This window comes from Charadrius vociferus, unplaced genomic scaffold (genome assembly GCF_000708025.1).
Source record: "Charadrius vociferus isolate BGI_N301 unplaced genomic scaffold, ASM70802v2 scaffold7, whole genome shotgun sequence".
Lineage (NCBI taxonomy): Eukaryota > Metazoa > Chordata > Aves > Charadriiformes > Charadriidae > Charadrius > Charadrius vociferus.
Window position 1 is genome coordinate 8,320,303 of NW_009649308.1, and position 13,833 is coordinate 8,334,135.

Sequence of the window (13,833 nt, forward strand, 5' to 3'; positions counted from 1 at the left end):
GCAGGAATACGGCTCAGTCATGTTTGGATAATGTTTGCCTTGGTTTGGCTCAAAGTTCTGCTGTCCCCATAATGTAATATATCCTATATTATATTATCAGAAGGCCCTAATGGATTCTTAGAGTGAGATTCATTACCTTGGTTAACTTTGCCTCTTTACAGCTCAGGCATCCAGTACAGGCTAATTGCCTACTCTGCCTCTAGGAGTAGTCATGGAGGAGGAAAAGCACCCCTTGCACGCCACTGTCTCAGGCAACTAGCTTAACGTGGGGGAAGTCATGATATTGTCTTTATTGAGAATAATTTGCTAAGCCTTGGAGGCAGAAAAACTCTTGACACTATGGCAAAGCTTATGATCTGAGATTTGTGAGGCAGTTTTGAACATACGCTGTTTACAGCTAGTAACATTGCAAAATATTTTTTTTTGTGTAAAGTGTAAAGAAAATAACCACGAACAATTTCCTACTGGACAAGTCACTGTGTGAACAAGTTAGCAAATCTAAAAGCATCAGGGTGTCCTTTATGGCACAAAGCACTCCCTGGTAACCGCTGCATGTGTTCTCAGAATCACGTAGCACAATCCCACAAAGTAATTCAGAGAACAACACAACAGTGTGGCGCCTTTGCAGAGTGAAATGCACTGTTGCATGTGTACGCACAGCTGATCTCAGTCAAGAGCTAATTTCATATCTTTAATAGCTTATTGCTTATTGCCTCCCTGATTTGCATTGGGTCTCTTGATACCAGTGTGAATATCCAAGATTCTGCTGTATATTTTGAGAAGTCTTTTTGAGCTATAGGTGGTTGATCCCTGACCCAGAATAATACTATAAGAAATACTTGTCTTTACCTCGTCCATGCTTATGCTTGTTGTTGATGACAATTTGTACTATTGTTCCTGAAGCTTGCTGGGGATCCGGTAGGACTCCACGGTTACTCCTGGCACTGGGAAATCGTGGAATGTTGACTACCTGCCTTGCAGAGCTGGGTGACAGGTCATAGTGGGACCGATGGTATGAGTGTCTCTGTTTGGAGACAGAAAGAGAGCAGGAAAGTAAATGTCTTATTCCAGTGAACATGGGAAAAGAGACTGTACCAGAAGCTTAACACAGGTAGAGCGTTGCCACTGTCATCAAACATCATTAAATGTAATGAATGGCACCATGCTAAATAAAGGCCATTCAGGTTTTGCAGATAGTTAGCATGGTAATGAAGTCATTTACACATACGCAGTTGTAACTTATCTCACCAGACTTGCGTATGTCAATGTAGGTGTCTTTATCTATGTTGGTCATCTGAAGTCCCTAATCAAGTCAACGGACAGAGAGACAATTTTAGAACCTGACCTGTTGTGGGTCTCTATATCATGAGGAGATGAATCACAACCCAGAAGTGCCTATTTCGCTCCATGTATCAAAAAGTGTGTTCACAGCTAGGTATCTACTTTACTGATGTCTACTCTACTTTAAGATTAGATGAGCGGAATTGTAAGTCTGTCTAGTTTTCCTCATCAAAATTGCTTTCTACTGTTGCTCCAGTGGCAGAGCATGTCCAGAATCACTGTCCAGCTTCTTGTTTGCTTGCCGTTTTAAACTCTCATGCAAGGTCAGGGTTAGCCTTGCACAGACTGAGCAGAATCTTACTACAGGTCTCCTTTTATTTGCAAAGGAAAGTAGTATAGTGGTAGTAGTGTGCAGTGTGTTTTCTAGAGCAAAAACACTGGTTGTTTTCAGAGAATTATTTTCCAAAATACCCATGGGCATGAAGGAATAGTGTATATTAGAGCAGTTATTTTATGAGGCATGATTCTTCTCACTAATCCAAAGACCTGTTGATTCGTGTATTTAGGTAATGCACCTAAAGCTTACAAACTCTTGATATTCTCTCCAAATGATGTTATAAAAATAATCTATTGAGGAGTGAGTTGTTAATGCGTACTCTTAGCCCCAGAGGTAGTGAAGCCCCTAAAGTAAATACATACATGTGTATATGTCAACTGGGAAGTAAGTGTTTGCAATTAGGATTTAAAAGTGATGCTTGCATAGCAAACAAAACGCTGTAGAATTTTATTCTTATAGAGCATGTACAACAAAGACCAAATCCAGAGCCCACAGGAGTTCATGGGAGTGTATAATTCAGCACTATTCATGAATTCAGGTTGAGTTTATAAAGGGGGTTGCAGAAGTGGAAGAAACCTATTTTGGGCTAGATTCACAGAACCTAGGATGAAGCAGTAGATATTCAGACCTGTTATCATCGTTTTCTCTTTCTTCCCGAATGTACTGGCACACATGGCACAGCAGGAGAATATGTCTTTTAAGTGTAGGTCACACTTACGGCTTCTCTGTTGGCTGGCTGCCGGAAGATATCTCCATCAGAATGTTCCCATGATAATTCTCCATCTCCTGTATGTGAAGCAGAGCAATATGAGTTAGGGGAGTAATTGTGCAACACTTTGGGAGATACTTAGTGGAAAAGTCTCATCCAGCTTTACAGCTAAATTTGGGGTGGAGGCTGCATCAGTGTGTAGAAGCATCAGTCTGTAGTCTTTTATTGTACTAGATTCTGTAGAGATCAAAAGAAAGATCCCTTCCCAAACATCATGCAAAGTCAGGATGAAGATTTACTCAGATTTACGTGGCTTAACAATATGCTGTGGGCAAGGTCATTTCCAGCAACCATTTGCTATGTGATCTCAGGCAAAGGTGAGGAGATGTGACTTAGCTTAGCCCACAGAGAAAGGCTAAACTGTGTGACCTTCCATCTACTGTGGGCTGAGGGAACCCACAAGCACAGTTACTGTTGCTCAACTGACATGTAAGTTGACTGAGAATTGAATCCTGAATTACATTTTTGTAGTCAGCTTTGAAGTATAGCCATTATTAAATAACTTTGTATTATATATATCAAGAAAAAGTAAGCCATATTTTGTCCTGCAAATTTCCTGTCCCTGGTTGTTTTTTCCCTCTTATTTATACTTCATTTAATAAAAAATGCTAAAATAATTTAATAAAAATTTACCCCCAGGTATTATTATAAACCAGGGAGGTGCTTTCATCTGTTTGTCAGAGACAGACTGTTTCATAAATAGAAGTGATGGCCATGTTTAGTGCATGACTTGTTAGATTCAAACCAGCAACTCCCCCGGGAAGCCAGGCACATGCAATGAGTTATGGTGGGATGTATGAGAAGTTGGCCCACTAAGTCTGGACCTCATCTAAGTTCATAGGATCTTATATTTGCAGGTAGAGAGTATGAAATGTTCAGCACTGCTTTTTTGAATCAGGCCAATAAAAGTAGTACAGAATAAGGCTCATGGCACTAAGGACCCTCATAACAAAGACATTCTGACTTGTCTTTTAAAAGAGGAATAGTTTTGCTAGAACAGCTTGTGCATGTGATGCAGAAGTAACGAACGGTTTTGAGAATCAATGTGAGGGACTTGCAGAGCCAGGCTCTGGTTCCTCACAGTCAAACATGTGATTCATGGAAAGGAAAGCTGGAAAGGAGAAACCCTTAGTTTCTATTCAGGAGTAATGTCCAGCTGTTTTCTTTGGAAATACAACTTCATAAATACAAACATAACTAAGCATAAGCTATGGCGGAAATTATATCAGGGAAAAATCTGTTCAGGCTAGAGAGAGAATGTAGCTTTAAGAAGTTTTTAAAGACGTATTTAGAGGTGTTCCTTGATAAGACAAGCCATGGAACTTGAACTTATACCTGATTCTAGGAAAACTTGTACAAGAACAGGAGAAATCATTTAACATGGAGGGGAGCTTGGACTTTATTCCAGCCTTGGAATTCAGATACAGGTACAGATAAAACTGCTTTGCTAGTGGCTCGAAGCCTAGCTCTGGATGTGCCAAGCATTGCACTGGAATGCAGAGCAGCATCACCCCAGGAGCCTTCTGTTAATGGCACAGATCACGGGCCTGGGTCCTCGAAGCAGGACAGCTGCTACAGCAGTAGTCGTGTGTGATACTGGCTTGGGAGAGCCATGGTACTGATGCAGGTGTGCCTCCAGTTCTGGAGTTAACTCATCCAGATTTAACTCAATCAGATCCATCGTGGATCCACTAACTTAGTGCACACTATGTATTAGCATTTTATCCTCTATGCAGTTTATGAGAACTTTCCCCTTAACTTAAGGGGAAGTTGGATCCTAACATAAAGCAGCATCTGAACCATAGTGCGTGGAGCCTTTTCTAGTCAGTAGTAGAGGAATGAATAGGTAAATCAGCAAATTTTAATATATTATGTTAATATATTTGCCCATGCAGGGAGCAGAAACTGATTCACAGTTTCCTCCCCATGAGCTGTGCTAGATATTGATGCAAACATTTTGGTTAGGTATGCATTTCATAAGAAACACAGAGGGGAGATAAAAAAACCAGCTTATGCCATATTGAAAAGGGCAAAGTTGATTACGAGACAAACTATAATTTTGACATTTTTAAATAAAAGTAATAAACAGTGGAATGCATTAAAAAAACCTGCATCAGTGGAGACACTGGGTTGTCTCTACTGCATAATAGAATTTAATCTCACCTCTCATATGGAAATTCTAATGAATTTATTTCTCATTAGTGACTCTCCCTCTGGCTGAAGTGACTGATTCCTGGAGCATAAGGCTAGGTGACAGCATAGCTGTGTCTGATACTTTGTACTTTGAAAGTCAGTTTGATTTTTGTAACTGGAAGAGGTTGGTTTCAAATACAGATCAAATCACTATCAGGAATAGATACCAGAAATCAGATGATTAGCAAGAATTTACTTTAATTAACTGTCAATGTACTACATTTAAAAGAGTATATAACTAAATTTCACCCTGGGAAGCCAGGACTATCACCTTGCCTGCTTGAGATCAGACAACTGTCAAAGCAGTTTGCCTGGCAAAAAGTTTCAAGATTTGTAAAGATACTGTGGAGTAACATGGCAAAGCAGCAGAGAATGCGGAACAATCTCCATGCAAAGGAGTACCGTGTAGAGATCCTCATCCTTGTTCTGACTGAGCTGATGTATTTATGCAGCACACAGCATTGCCCTGCTGAGAGATTAGTTCAGGTCCTACATTGTGCCACGCTTAAGTGAATTACCACAGCATCTCCAGAGGTTAAGTGGCTTAGACAGCTTGCTGCGCTGACATGACTGCACAGCGTCTATCCAGGAGCTTGTTCCTTCCTGTACTGTCTCTGCATCATGCTGCATTATTAAGCACCAATGCACTCTGAAGTACTCTCTATTTGGCTCAGCCCCTTCGCCACTCAGAGCTTTTTGGTCCAGCGTGTGTACTCGGTAAACTCCTTAGGACAGGGACTGTGCGACTATGCTAGTTTGTGTTTCACAACTCTAGCACTGTAGGCAAAATTATACAACTGACAATACAATACTTGTTATTTTTACCATGCAATAGTACTGAGTCCAAACAAGCAGAATCTCTAAAGGACATAGGTGCACAAAGGTGCAAGCAGGAAAGCTTTTCAAAGCAGCCTGGCATCACCAATATCAATAGAGTGGCACTTCTGAACACCACAGGTACCTTTAGGTGCTTATCTGCATCTTTGAGAACTGGCCATAGGTGCTTAGATACCCTAGAAGTGGTGATTCAAATGCCACAATACTAATAGTGAGATAAAATGCATTCAGAAATTCTCAGACATTTAGACAGGTATTTAGGCTTAGACATTCAGAAAGGCTGGGGAGGACCCTAGAATCAAGTTCCCTCTGTGTACAAGATCTAAAATGCAATTGCTAGTAAAATACTGAAATCATCTGAGTATAGATTGACAACTAATTTAAACTTGAGTAATTGGCCTTGTCCTCCCAATCGAAATTCTCGTCTCTTGCATAACCTGACAGATAGAAGCTTGTCTTTTATTGCAAAGCTTTTCTACTCAGAGCAATGGCAGCTATTTCAAAACATCATTTGAAGCCTTCATTTACTTCGTTATGGGGATGCAACTTTATCATCAGTGCATTCTCTCCTTGTTTCAAGTTAGCAAAACAAAGGCAGCAATGTTACCCTGCTGGAATTTGAGGCTTAATTTCCCAGCCTGCATTGGATTGTAAGTACATGGGAAACTTGCAGATAGTGTCCTGAGTGACAGTGCTGGTACACAGACAGGGCTCTGACAGAGGAAGCAGTAAATTCCGAGCTTGTCTTCTGTGGTTGTACTCGAACTTACCTCTGCAAACTGGACAGCAGGACTCCGGAACAGAAACTGGGAAAGAGCAAGTTAATTTGGGACAAGTCTTCAACCCACAGTACACATTTCCTTCCTGCCAGTAAAACACAAGGAAAATTTAGAAGGAGTCATCAATTCATCTGGTACTGTATATGCATTTTTTTATGGACATGCTTAAATCTAGTATGTGTGTTTACATACATGCCACTCTAGTATGCAAAAGCAGAATATGAGACCAATGAAAAGTCTGAATAGCTTTTTTTTTTAAATTTGTTGTCGCACAGAGGAAGGTCCCTTTAAAAAAATGGGGGGAAAAGGGAAGAGGGAAAAGTGTGTGGGGAGAAGAACTGCAATTATTGTAGGCTGAAAACGTACCTGACATTGTTGGCACTAAAATCACACAGTGTAAAGTTCCGCCCCTTCCTCCTCTCCCTCTGTTGTGTGAGCATTGAACTGGAGGAATAGCTTAGCAGTAACTGAAAGTTATCAAGTCTGTTCAGTACTTGGCCTGTTAATTTTGTAGTTAATGTAGAATATGATGATGACGATTTGATCAGAGGAGGCCCAGAGTTGCCAATACTTGATACTGAAGAGCTGGTTGGATTGAGAGGGATGTTTTGGTTCAGACACTGGCTCTGAAGAGCCACTGGGTGACTGCTCAAATATACTGGATTTGAATTGGTGACATTTCTGTGTCCCAGTGCCAGTTTGCAAAGCTGTCCACTCCCAGCCTGTGGGGCTCGACTTATCAGCTCAGTCCAAATTAATTCGGTTTCAGTCAGTGGCTTAGTGCTGTATTTTCCAGTCAGGCTGAAGTGAAATATTCGATATATGCCAAGTAGCAATATTTTACCTGCTGCCTCTGCACTGTAAGCTCACTTACAGCAGATGCTTGACAGGGTAAGCTTTGTCCAGTGTGTTTGAGTAAAAGGTAGCCTGTCATTTACCAGGTGCTGCAGACTGGCTCTGAGCACTCGCATGAGTTTCAGTATTAATTCTCAATTCCCAGCCTTTGCTATGTAACACTTATATTTCAGCGTCGCGTCTTCTAGAACGGAGAAATGAAGCATAGACAGAGCAGGGCTCTGTCAAGTCATGTTACTTACTGAGCAGCTGCACTGGGCACACTGGTTTGCTTGCCTGTTTTGGAAAAGCCCCTCTGCCACAAACATTTCGCCATGATGGTAGGTGGTGCCATTGTATTCACAGGACTTCCCGGTGATTTTGCTGCTTACTGAGAAAAGGGAGTCTTCTGGAAGCAATGGGAAAGGAAGACATCGTACAAGTGTTTTTGACAACTCACAGTATCACAAATACAGAAGAGGAAAAGCTTCCCTTCTCTCTCATTTCTCTTTATTATAAAAGGACAAGTTTTGTCATGCTACAATGTATAAGTGATATTCTCATGGTGCTATTTTGCTGGACTTTAATAATTTACACTTGGAGTTGACTGTCCCAGTTAATCTTAGGATACTGATGATCAATTGCAATGCCAGCACTGATGGCCATGTCCCATAATGCTGTGTTATCTCTTGGTCTGTCTGCTGAAGCATTTGCTATTAGGATAGGGAGGTGCAGTTATGTGCCCACTTGTTATATTTACGTGGCTTTTTCATGCTTTAATGTAGAAGGCATTAGGTCCTTTATACACATAGAACGCCACTATCAATAGCACTGTTCTAGCATGGTTTCCCCCTTCTTAATACTGGTATTGTTGTGTTAATGATTTGTAGCGTTGTAGCCCATAGAAGACAGGTGCAAGTCAGTGGGTTGTGCCATAGGGCATGCATGATGCCACCTTCCGCAGGCACAAACATTCTGGTAGAGGAGCAGTGATACTGGTGATGGAACTGTGTCAACAGAAAGCTATGTATTATCTTAGTGTTTGTTCCTCGTGGCCTTCACAATTTATTGCTGCTGTTCTTTTCAAAATGGGCAAAATTTGTAAAAGGTAGACTACAAAAGCCACCCAAAACCTGATTTTTCTCTGACATGCATTTTAATGTCAGATGTGCAAATGAGTGCATTTTGTTTGCAGAACTCAGTGCATGACAAAGTACACAAGATGACAGTGTCAATTCACCCCTGAAACTTCTTGTTTCAACTCAAGATCATATTGAGTTCTACACCACATGGGTTAAATTTTCTTCTGAGACAAACAGCTATCCCATACGTTACATTAAAACATCCCCTAGATTGTTTATTCACAGTTGACAAACTGTGCAAAGGGATTATATTTTACCTTTGAAATCTAAGTCACTTGATACCTATTGGGCAGTGGATCTGGCACTATACGTTTACATTTACATGAGTTTAGCATCTCAGCATGGGAAGAAGCATTTCGAATAAGAGCTCTATGGAAGTAACAGTGGAGTGTTTGTTCTCTGGAGCCCGAATCACTGCAAATTTCTAGGAGTGCAGCTGAAATTTCATTCAGTGGGTTTGAGCTTTCATGTAAAAGAAACCTGACCTGAAAATTCAGGTTTTGCTGCAGCCCCTTTCATTATCTATCAGATAAACATGGGGAGATTGTTTTGTGAAACTGTGCCACCACAGAATGCACATTTTTTAGCTGGGAGCCCAAGTGAAAGAACATTCCTCTGCTGGTATGCACTGGCATTAAACACTGACATTTAGAGTTTTCCATAAAAACATATATTTAGTTATATTGGTCCATCAAACATTAATAATATTTTGAATGGTAAATCTCAAATCTGGCCGTGGAACATACATGTACTACAGTATTTGAGAGTCCGGTGGGTCAGCAAAGAACGTTCTGCAGGAGAACGACAGAAGTTAGCCATTTAGGGTTCCCTGCCTGACATTTCATTTCTCTTCAGGAGACAGACATGGTATTTGCACTTCCTCCTTTGAAGCACCAAATACATCATTATTTCTGTGCAATCAAGAGTGTCTAATGATACCTTTCCAAAATCTTATAAATAGCACAGAGCTTTGACAACACCTATGCTTGGCATAGAAATGCAGTGCTTTTGGCACTTTCTGTATGGTTTGCTAGTAATACACATTCTGGAATGGCAAGATCTATGCGCTAATTAAGACACATCCTTTGAAAGTCATCAGCAAAAAATTCAAGTGACAAATTCAGCTACTGTCCCATCTGGCACAAATATTGGAAAACTGGGATAAAGAGGCACTTCTCAGGACTGTGCTACCTCCCGAAACTTATGTCACCATAGTTTCTTGGGCTTTTTGAGAGTCATCTCATGGAAAGCGGAAAAAGAGATTGCCAAACCCTTAGTTATCCACTTGCCCCTTGAGCAACTGGAAGAGCACCAGAACTGGAAAGAAATGGAAATGAAAGGAGGATACAGATGGTTCTTGTATGGATATGAGGCGCTGTTCATGCAGCCTCTGCAGGCCATTGCTGTGCCCATGTGCAAGGCCTGTCCAAAAGCAGCGTTTGGCTTGTGGTCTGACATTTGCAAAGACCAATACTTCAATGACTCATCGTGACTCTTCAGAGTATGGGATGAAAAGAGTAAATTGTACTGCAGATTTACCTTGGTATATGCCACATTGCTCAGATCACTATGAAATCACCAAATGCCTTTAACCTGTGGCTTCTAAATAAGGGAAAGAGAATGGTGAAATTTTTATTGCTTGGAAAATGACAGTGGAGAGTTGCAGTAAGTAGTTGTTTTCATCTATATTCCTTCTAAGTTGATCATAGCAGTTAGGCATATATATAACAGCTAGATCATAACATGCAGCCTGGAACACCTGTACATCTGCCTGTCTTTGGAATATGGGATGAAATTCTATTGCTATTTTGAAGTCTTATTTGATGAAATAATTATAAGAAAAGTCAGGTTCAATTACAGGGAATAAGACGATGGTTTAGGTCCTACGCTGCACATACCTATGCATATGATGATCTTTTAGCCCATTAAGTGAATGGGCCTATTTGTTTGTATAAAATAAGGTTTAGAAGAACTTTTCAGATCAAGACCATATTACTGTTATTGAAAAAAATATATACAGTCATATATCGAAGACAGCATATTGGAGAGGGCAACTGATCCTCTCCAAACACAGCATCTGTCTAAAACTGCAAGGAAGCTTTGTTTATATTGCGGGTCTAAATATAACTTGTCTGGTGCAGTTTCTCTGTCTTTGCTAATGTGTGACTGACTTTCTACAACAAGGACTTGCCTTGGTTTCTTCTCTAGTGCTCTTTAAATTATGAGTAATTAGAGGAGTTCAGAATCCCTCATGATATCATATTCTCTTGTAGAATGTGAAAATAGAATCATTGTGGATTGTTTTAACAAGTGCCAGGTTTGAACTTTGAAAAATCTTGGCATTAATATTGATACCAGCATGCATTATACTGTGCCTTAGTTCTGATATATTAGAATTAGATTAACTAACTGCAAATATACGGCATTGCTCAAAGCTTTATTTGTAAACCTTGCTTCCTAATCAGGATTGTTCCCAAAGCTTTATCTGGCATTTTAATGGTGCTGACTAACATTGCTTTAATTAGCTGCCTCTGTAAAGCACCAGGCAAACCATCTGTGTGAATCCTTTTAATTAACTGGGTTCAATCTGAGCTTTTCTTTCTGGCATTCATAGCATTTCAGTGGAAGCAATATAAAACATACAGGGTAAAGATGTTATAGCATCAAGTGAAAAGGAAGTATCTTTGTTTGTGTGGTTGGCATTTATTCTCTACAGGCTCAGACTTCAATACAGAAGTTGACAGGCTATGCTTACATTTGTCTGTGGTTTTAGTGGGATCAAGATAAGACCGTGAGTTGGCAATTTGGGTAGCACTGATTTATCACCAACATTAGCATTAGGTAATGGCAGGGGGCTAAGATGTGCAACCCAGGCTTCATGTGACTTGCTATGGCTTTGAACTTACCCTGTAAGTAGCTTTAAAGGTTGAACCTGGCTGATGAAATCTTTCAGGTTTTACAAACAGGCAACAGAATACCACCGTATCAAAAACTGATTACCTTCAAAACAATTATTTTTTAAAAAGCATTTTGAGACTATGGTGGCTATGCTTGAATTCTTATATCCAAGCATTCTTCTCTTCCAAACATGGGATTCTGTCCAGCTTCTGTTGTCTACCTAGGCTGGTTTTCACCATACACACAAGGTAAATCCTGGCCTCAATGAAGCCAATACAAAGGTTTCCATCAGGATTCAGCCTAGGTGGTTGCTTGAACACTGCTTTTTAAGATTATGTTTGAGATGGATGCTTGTACTAGGAGGAATTGTTGATCATACAAACAGGACTTGTACCAATTCATATCTGTTGTACAGCCTGATATGAAAGTTCACTATGAACTAGTTCACTATGAACTAGAACTGCATGTAGGCATCATTCACGTATTCCATGATCGTTCCATGTCGGTTTGACAGGGGGTCTGAGGAAACTGTATGGCAAAAAGTTTGCCATGAAGGGATGCTAACTTAGTGTGAAGTGCAGCACTAAAGCTTTCCTGGTAGTCTCACAAACCAGTTAGGTATGAATTTGATAAACCACAGACATTTTATGGAAATTTTCCGGTTCAGTGGAATTTACTTCAATCACAGATTTTTCATGGAAACCTGCCTGGGTTCCTGATGGTCTGCCCATGACTTGAGGTTTCCAAGGGCTAAGGTTTGGAGGCAGCCATAGTATGTACACAGAGCAGGGCTTCCTGGCTTCTGGAGCCTTCCGGAGCCTTCCAGCCTCCTGGGAGGAACAGATACTGTGTCTTGTGGATCACAGTCAGTTTTGGAAACACCATCTTTCAACTTTTTCTGTTTACAACTGTTCCTTCCTGGATTGTTATGAAAGCTTGGTCCTGAGATGCTTTACCCTTACTTGGATATGGAGCAGAAGAGCATCAGTTATCTGCAACTAATCCCTTGAATAGTTTAGACAAATTCCACCCGCAGTCCCTGGTGTCTGAAACAGTGGTAACTTCTGTAAAAGCATTTATGTGCAGACAGTGAAAAGCAGTAACTGGCTATGAGCAAACTAGCCTTTTAGGAAACGTTACTGTAGAGTGACTTACTTGAGGAAGAGCTTTAGGATCCAGGCCTTACTTCAGTCATTTAAGCTTTCGACTTGGATCCTTCTGGATAAAGTTAGGAGGTATAGGTACAATTGCCAACAAACCATTTTAGGACACTAACTAACAAACTGGCAAAACCACCTCAGAATCAGTATAGCTGTGGCATGACAATCAGTAAAGTATTTATGATGTGACATCTGACCTACAAGAGAAGAAAATCAGTTGCTTTTGGGTGGTCTTCACCATTGTGGACAATGAGACCAAGCATCTTGGCTTTCTGAAAGTCACTATGCCGAGTTTTACTGATCTGCAACCAGTAACAGGTTGAAGTGTAACTGACTGTACTCCGGAAATGGAGATTGTACAGGTCAGACAAGGAAGGTGTGCAGGCAAAGTTCATGCTGCTGCACACCTCTCAGCAGGGTCTGTTAGGACCCTGCACACAGCGCCTCTGTAAGGGTCTGTGGGTTTTTATTGCATGTCTATGAGGTACTTTCTTGTACAATATTTTGGCCATTCTTGTTAGTACTTGACGCTCTCACTATTGCTTATTTTAGTATCAGAACATCTGGCAAAGATCATTTTTTTAAAAATCCTACAGACTCTTGGCTTGCTGACTTAGAAACTATATTTAAACTGCAACATTCAGAATCACCTAGTGTCATTTACTGAAAAAGATGAGCTTTTAACATCAAGCAGAAATGCTAGGCACTCAGCCTGGCTTGGTTTTTGCAGTTTGTCTGTTTTATTAACCACCCTTAGAAAAACAATCAAGTGCTAAACAATATGAAATTAATCATGAGGTCTAATGCCTTAAGAAACTTACCATACTGGGAACTGTTCTGTAGATAGTCTCTCTGGTCTTTTGTAAGTAGACAGATGACAGATTATGAATTTGAATCCAGAGAGGATTTTATGAAAGGTGTTTTCTGAATCAACATGGAGCACAAGCAGGTACAGACCAAGAGACTGAGGATTTGTTTTAGAACCCAATTCACTAGACAATTGAATTCTGCTATAACTCTGGGACAACTGTTTGCATTGACATCTCTCCTGCATATTCACGTGTATTCCCAGTGAGTTTCATTGCAACAGGTACTTCAAAGCTCTCTAGGCTGGATCCTGGTGCAGGAAACTCTCTTTGGACACCAGCTAACTGGTTACCTCACACGCTGCTTCTGTATGTAGATCAGATCACCCCAAGCTGTAACTTAACATCAAGTGAGGCCATGTTACTTGCCTTGGCATTTAACATTGGCATAAGAATTGCAGGTTAAATATTCAGAAGCAACATATAAAGAACAATTATGAAGGTCAAAGTAAAACATAGTTCTTTGAAATGTGCAGAGCATGAGCGTTTATAATGCCAGAGGGGAACATGACTGGAGTATGAGAGAACTTCTCCCTGTTCTGCTTATTGAAAGTCATGAAACCTGAGACAGCTTAGGTACATGCACTGTCCAACACAACTGGGCAGCACTTTGATGACTTGACATCTGGTTTTGCAAAACTGTTTGCTTGGGTAGGAGTCGCACATACCCCTAAGGTCTCCTTGTTAAAAAACTATTGTTAATTCTCCTCCTTCTTGGAGTCCAGGTCTTTTCCCTA

General features: G+C 40.5%; 1 protein-coding gene across 1 annotated transcript in view; it reads right to left on the bottom strand.

Annotated features, from left to right (window-relative positions):
* Nucleotides 1–13,833, bottom strand: part of CHRDL1 (chordin-like 1) — a 39,985-nt gene that overhangs the window by 8,017 nt on the left and 18,135 nt on the right. Inside the window, exons 4-7 of the mRNA XM_009889297.1 lie at nt 7,294–7,439; nt 6,188–6,281; nt 2,337–2,404; nt 850–1,024 (exon numbers count right to left, since the gene is read on the bottom strand). Coding sequence (XP_009887599.1) covers nt 850–1,024; nt 2,337–2,404; nt 6,188–6,281; nt 7,294–7,439 — 483 coding nt within the window. The remainder of the gene's footprint in view (nt 1–849; nt 1,025–2,336; nt 2,405–6,187; nt 6,282–7,293; nt 7,440–13,833) is intronic.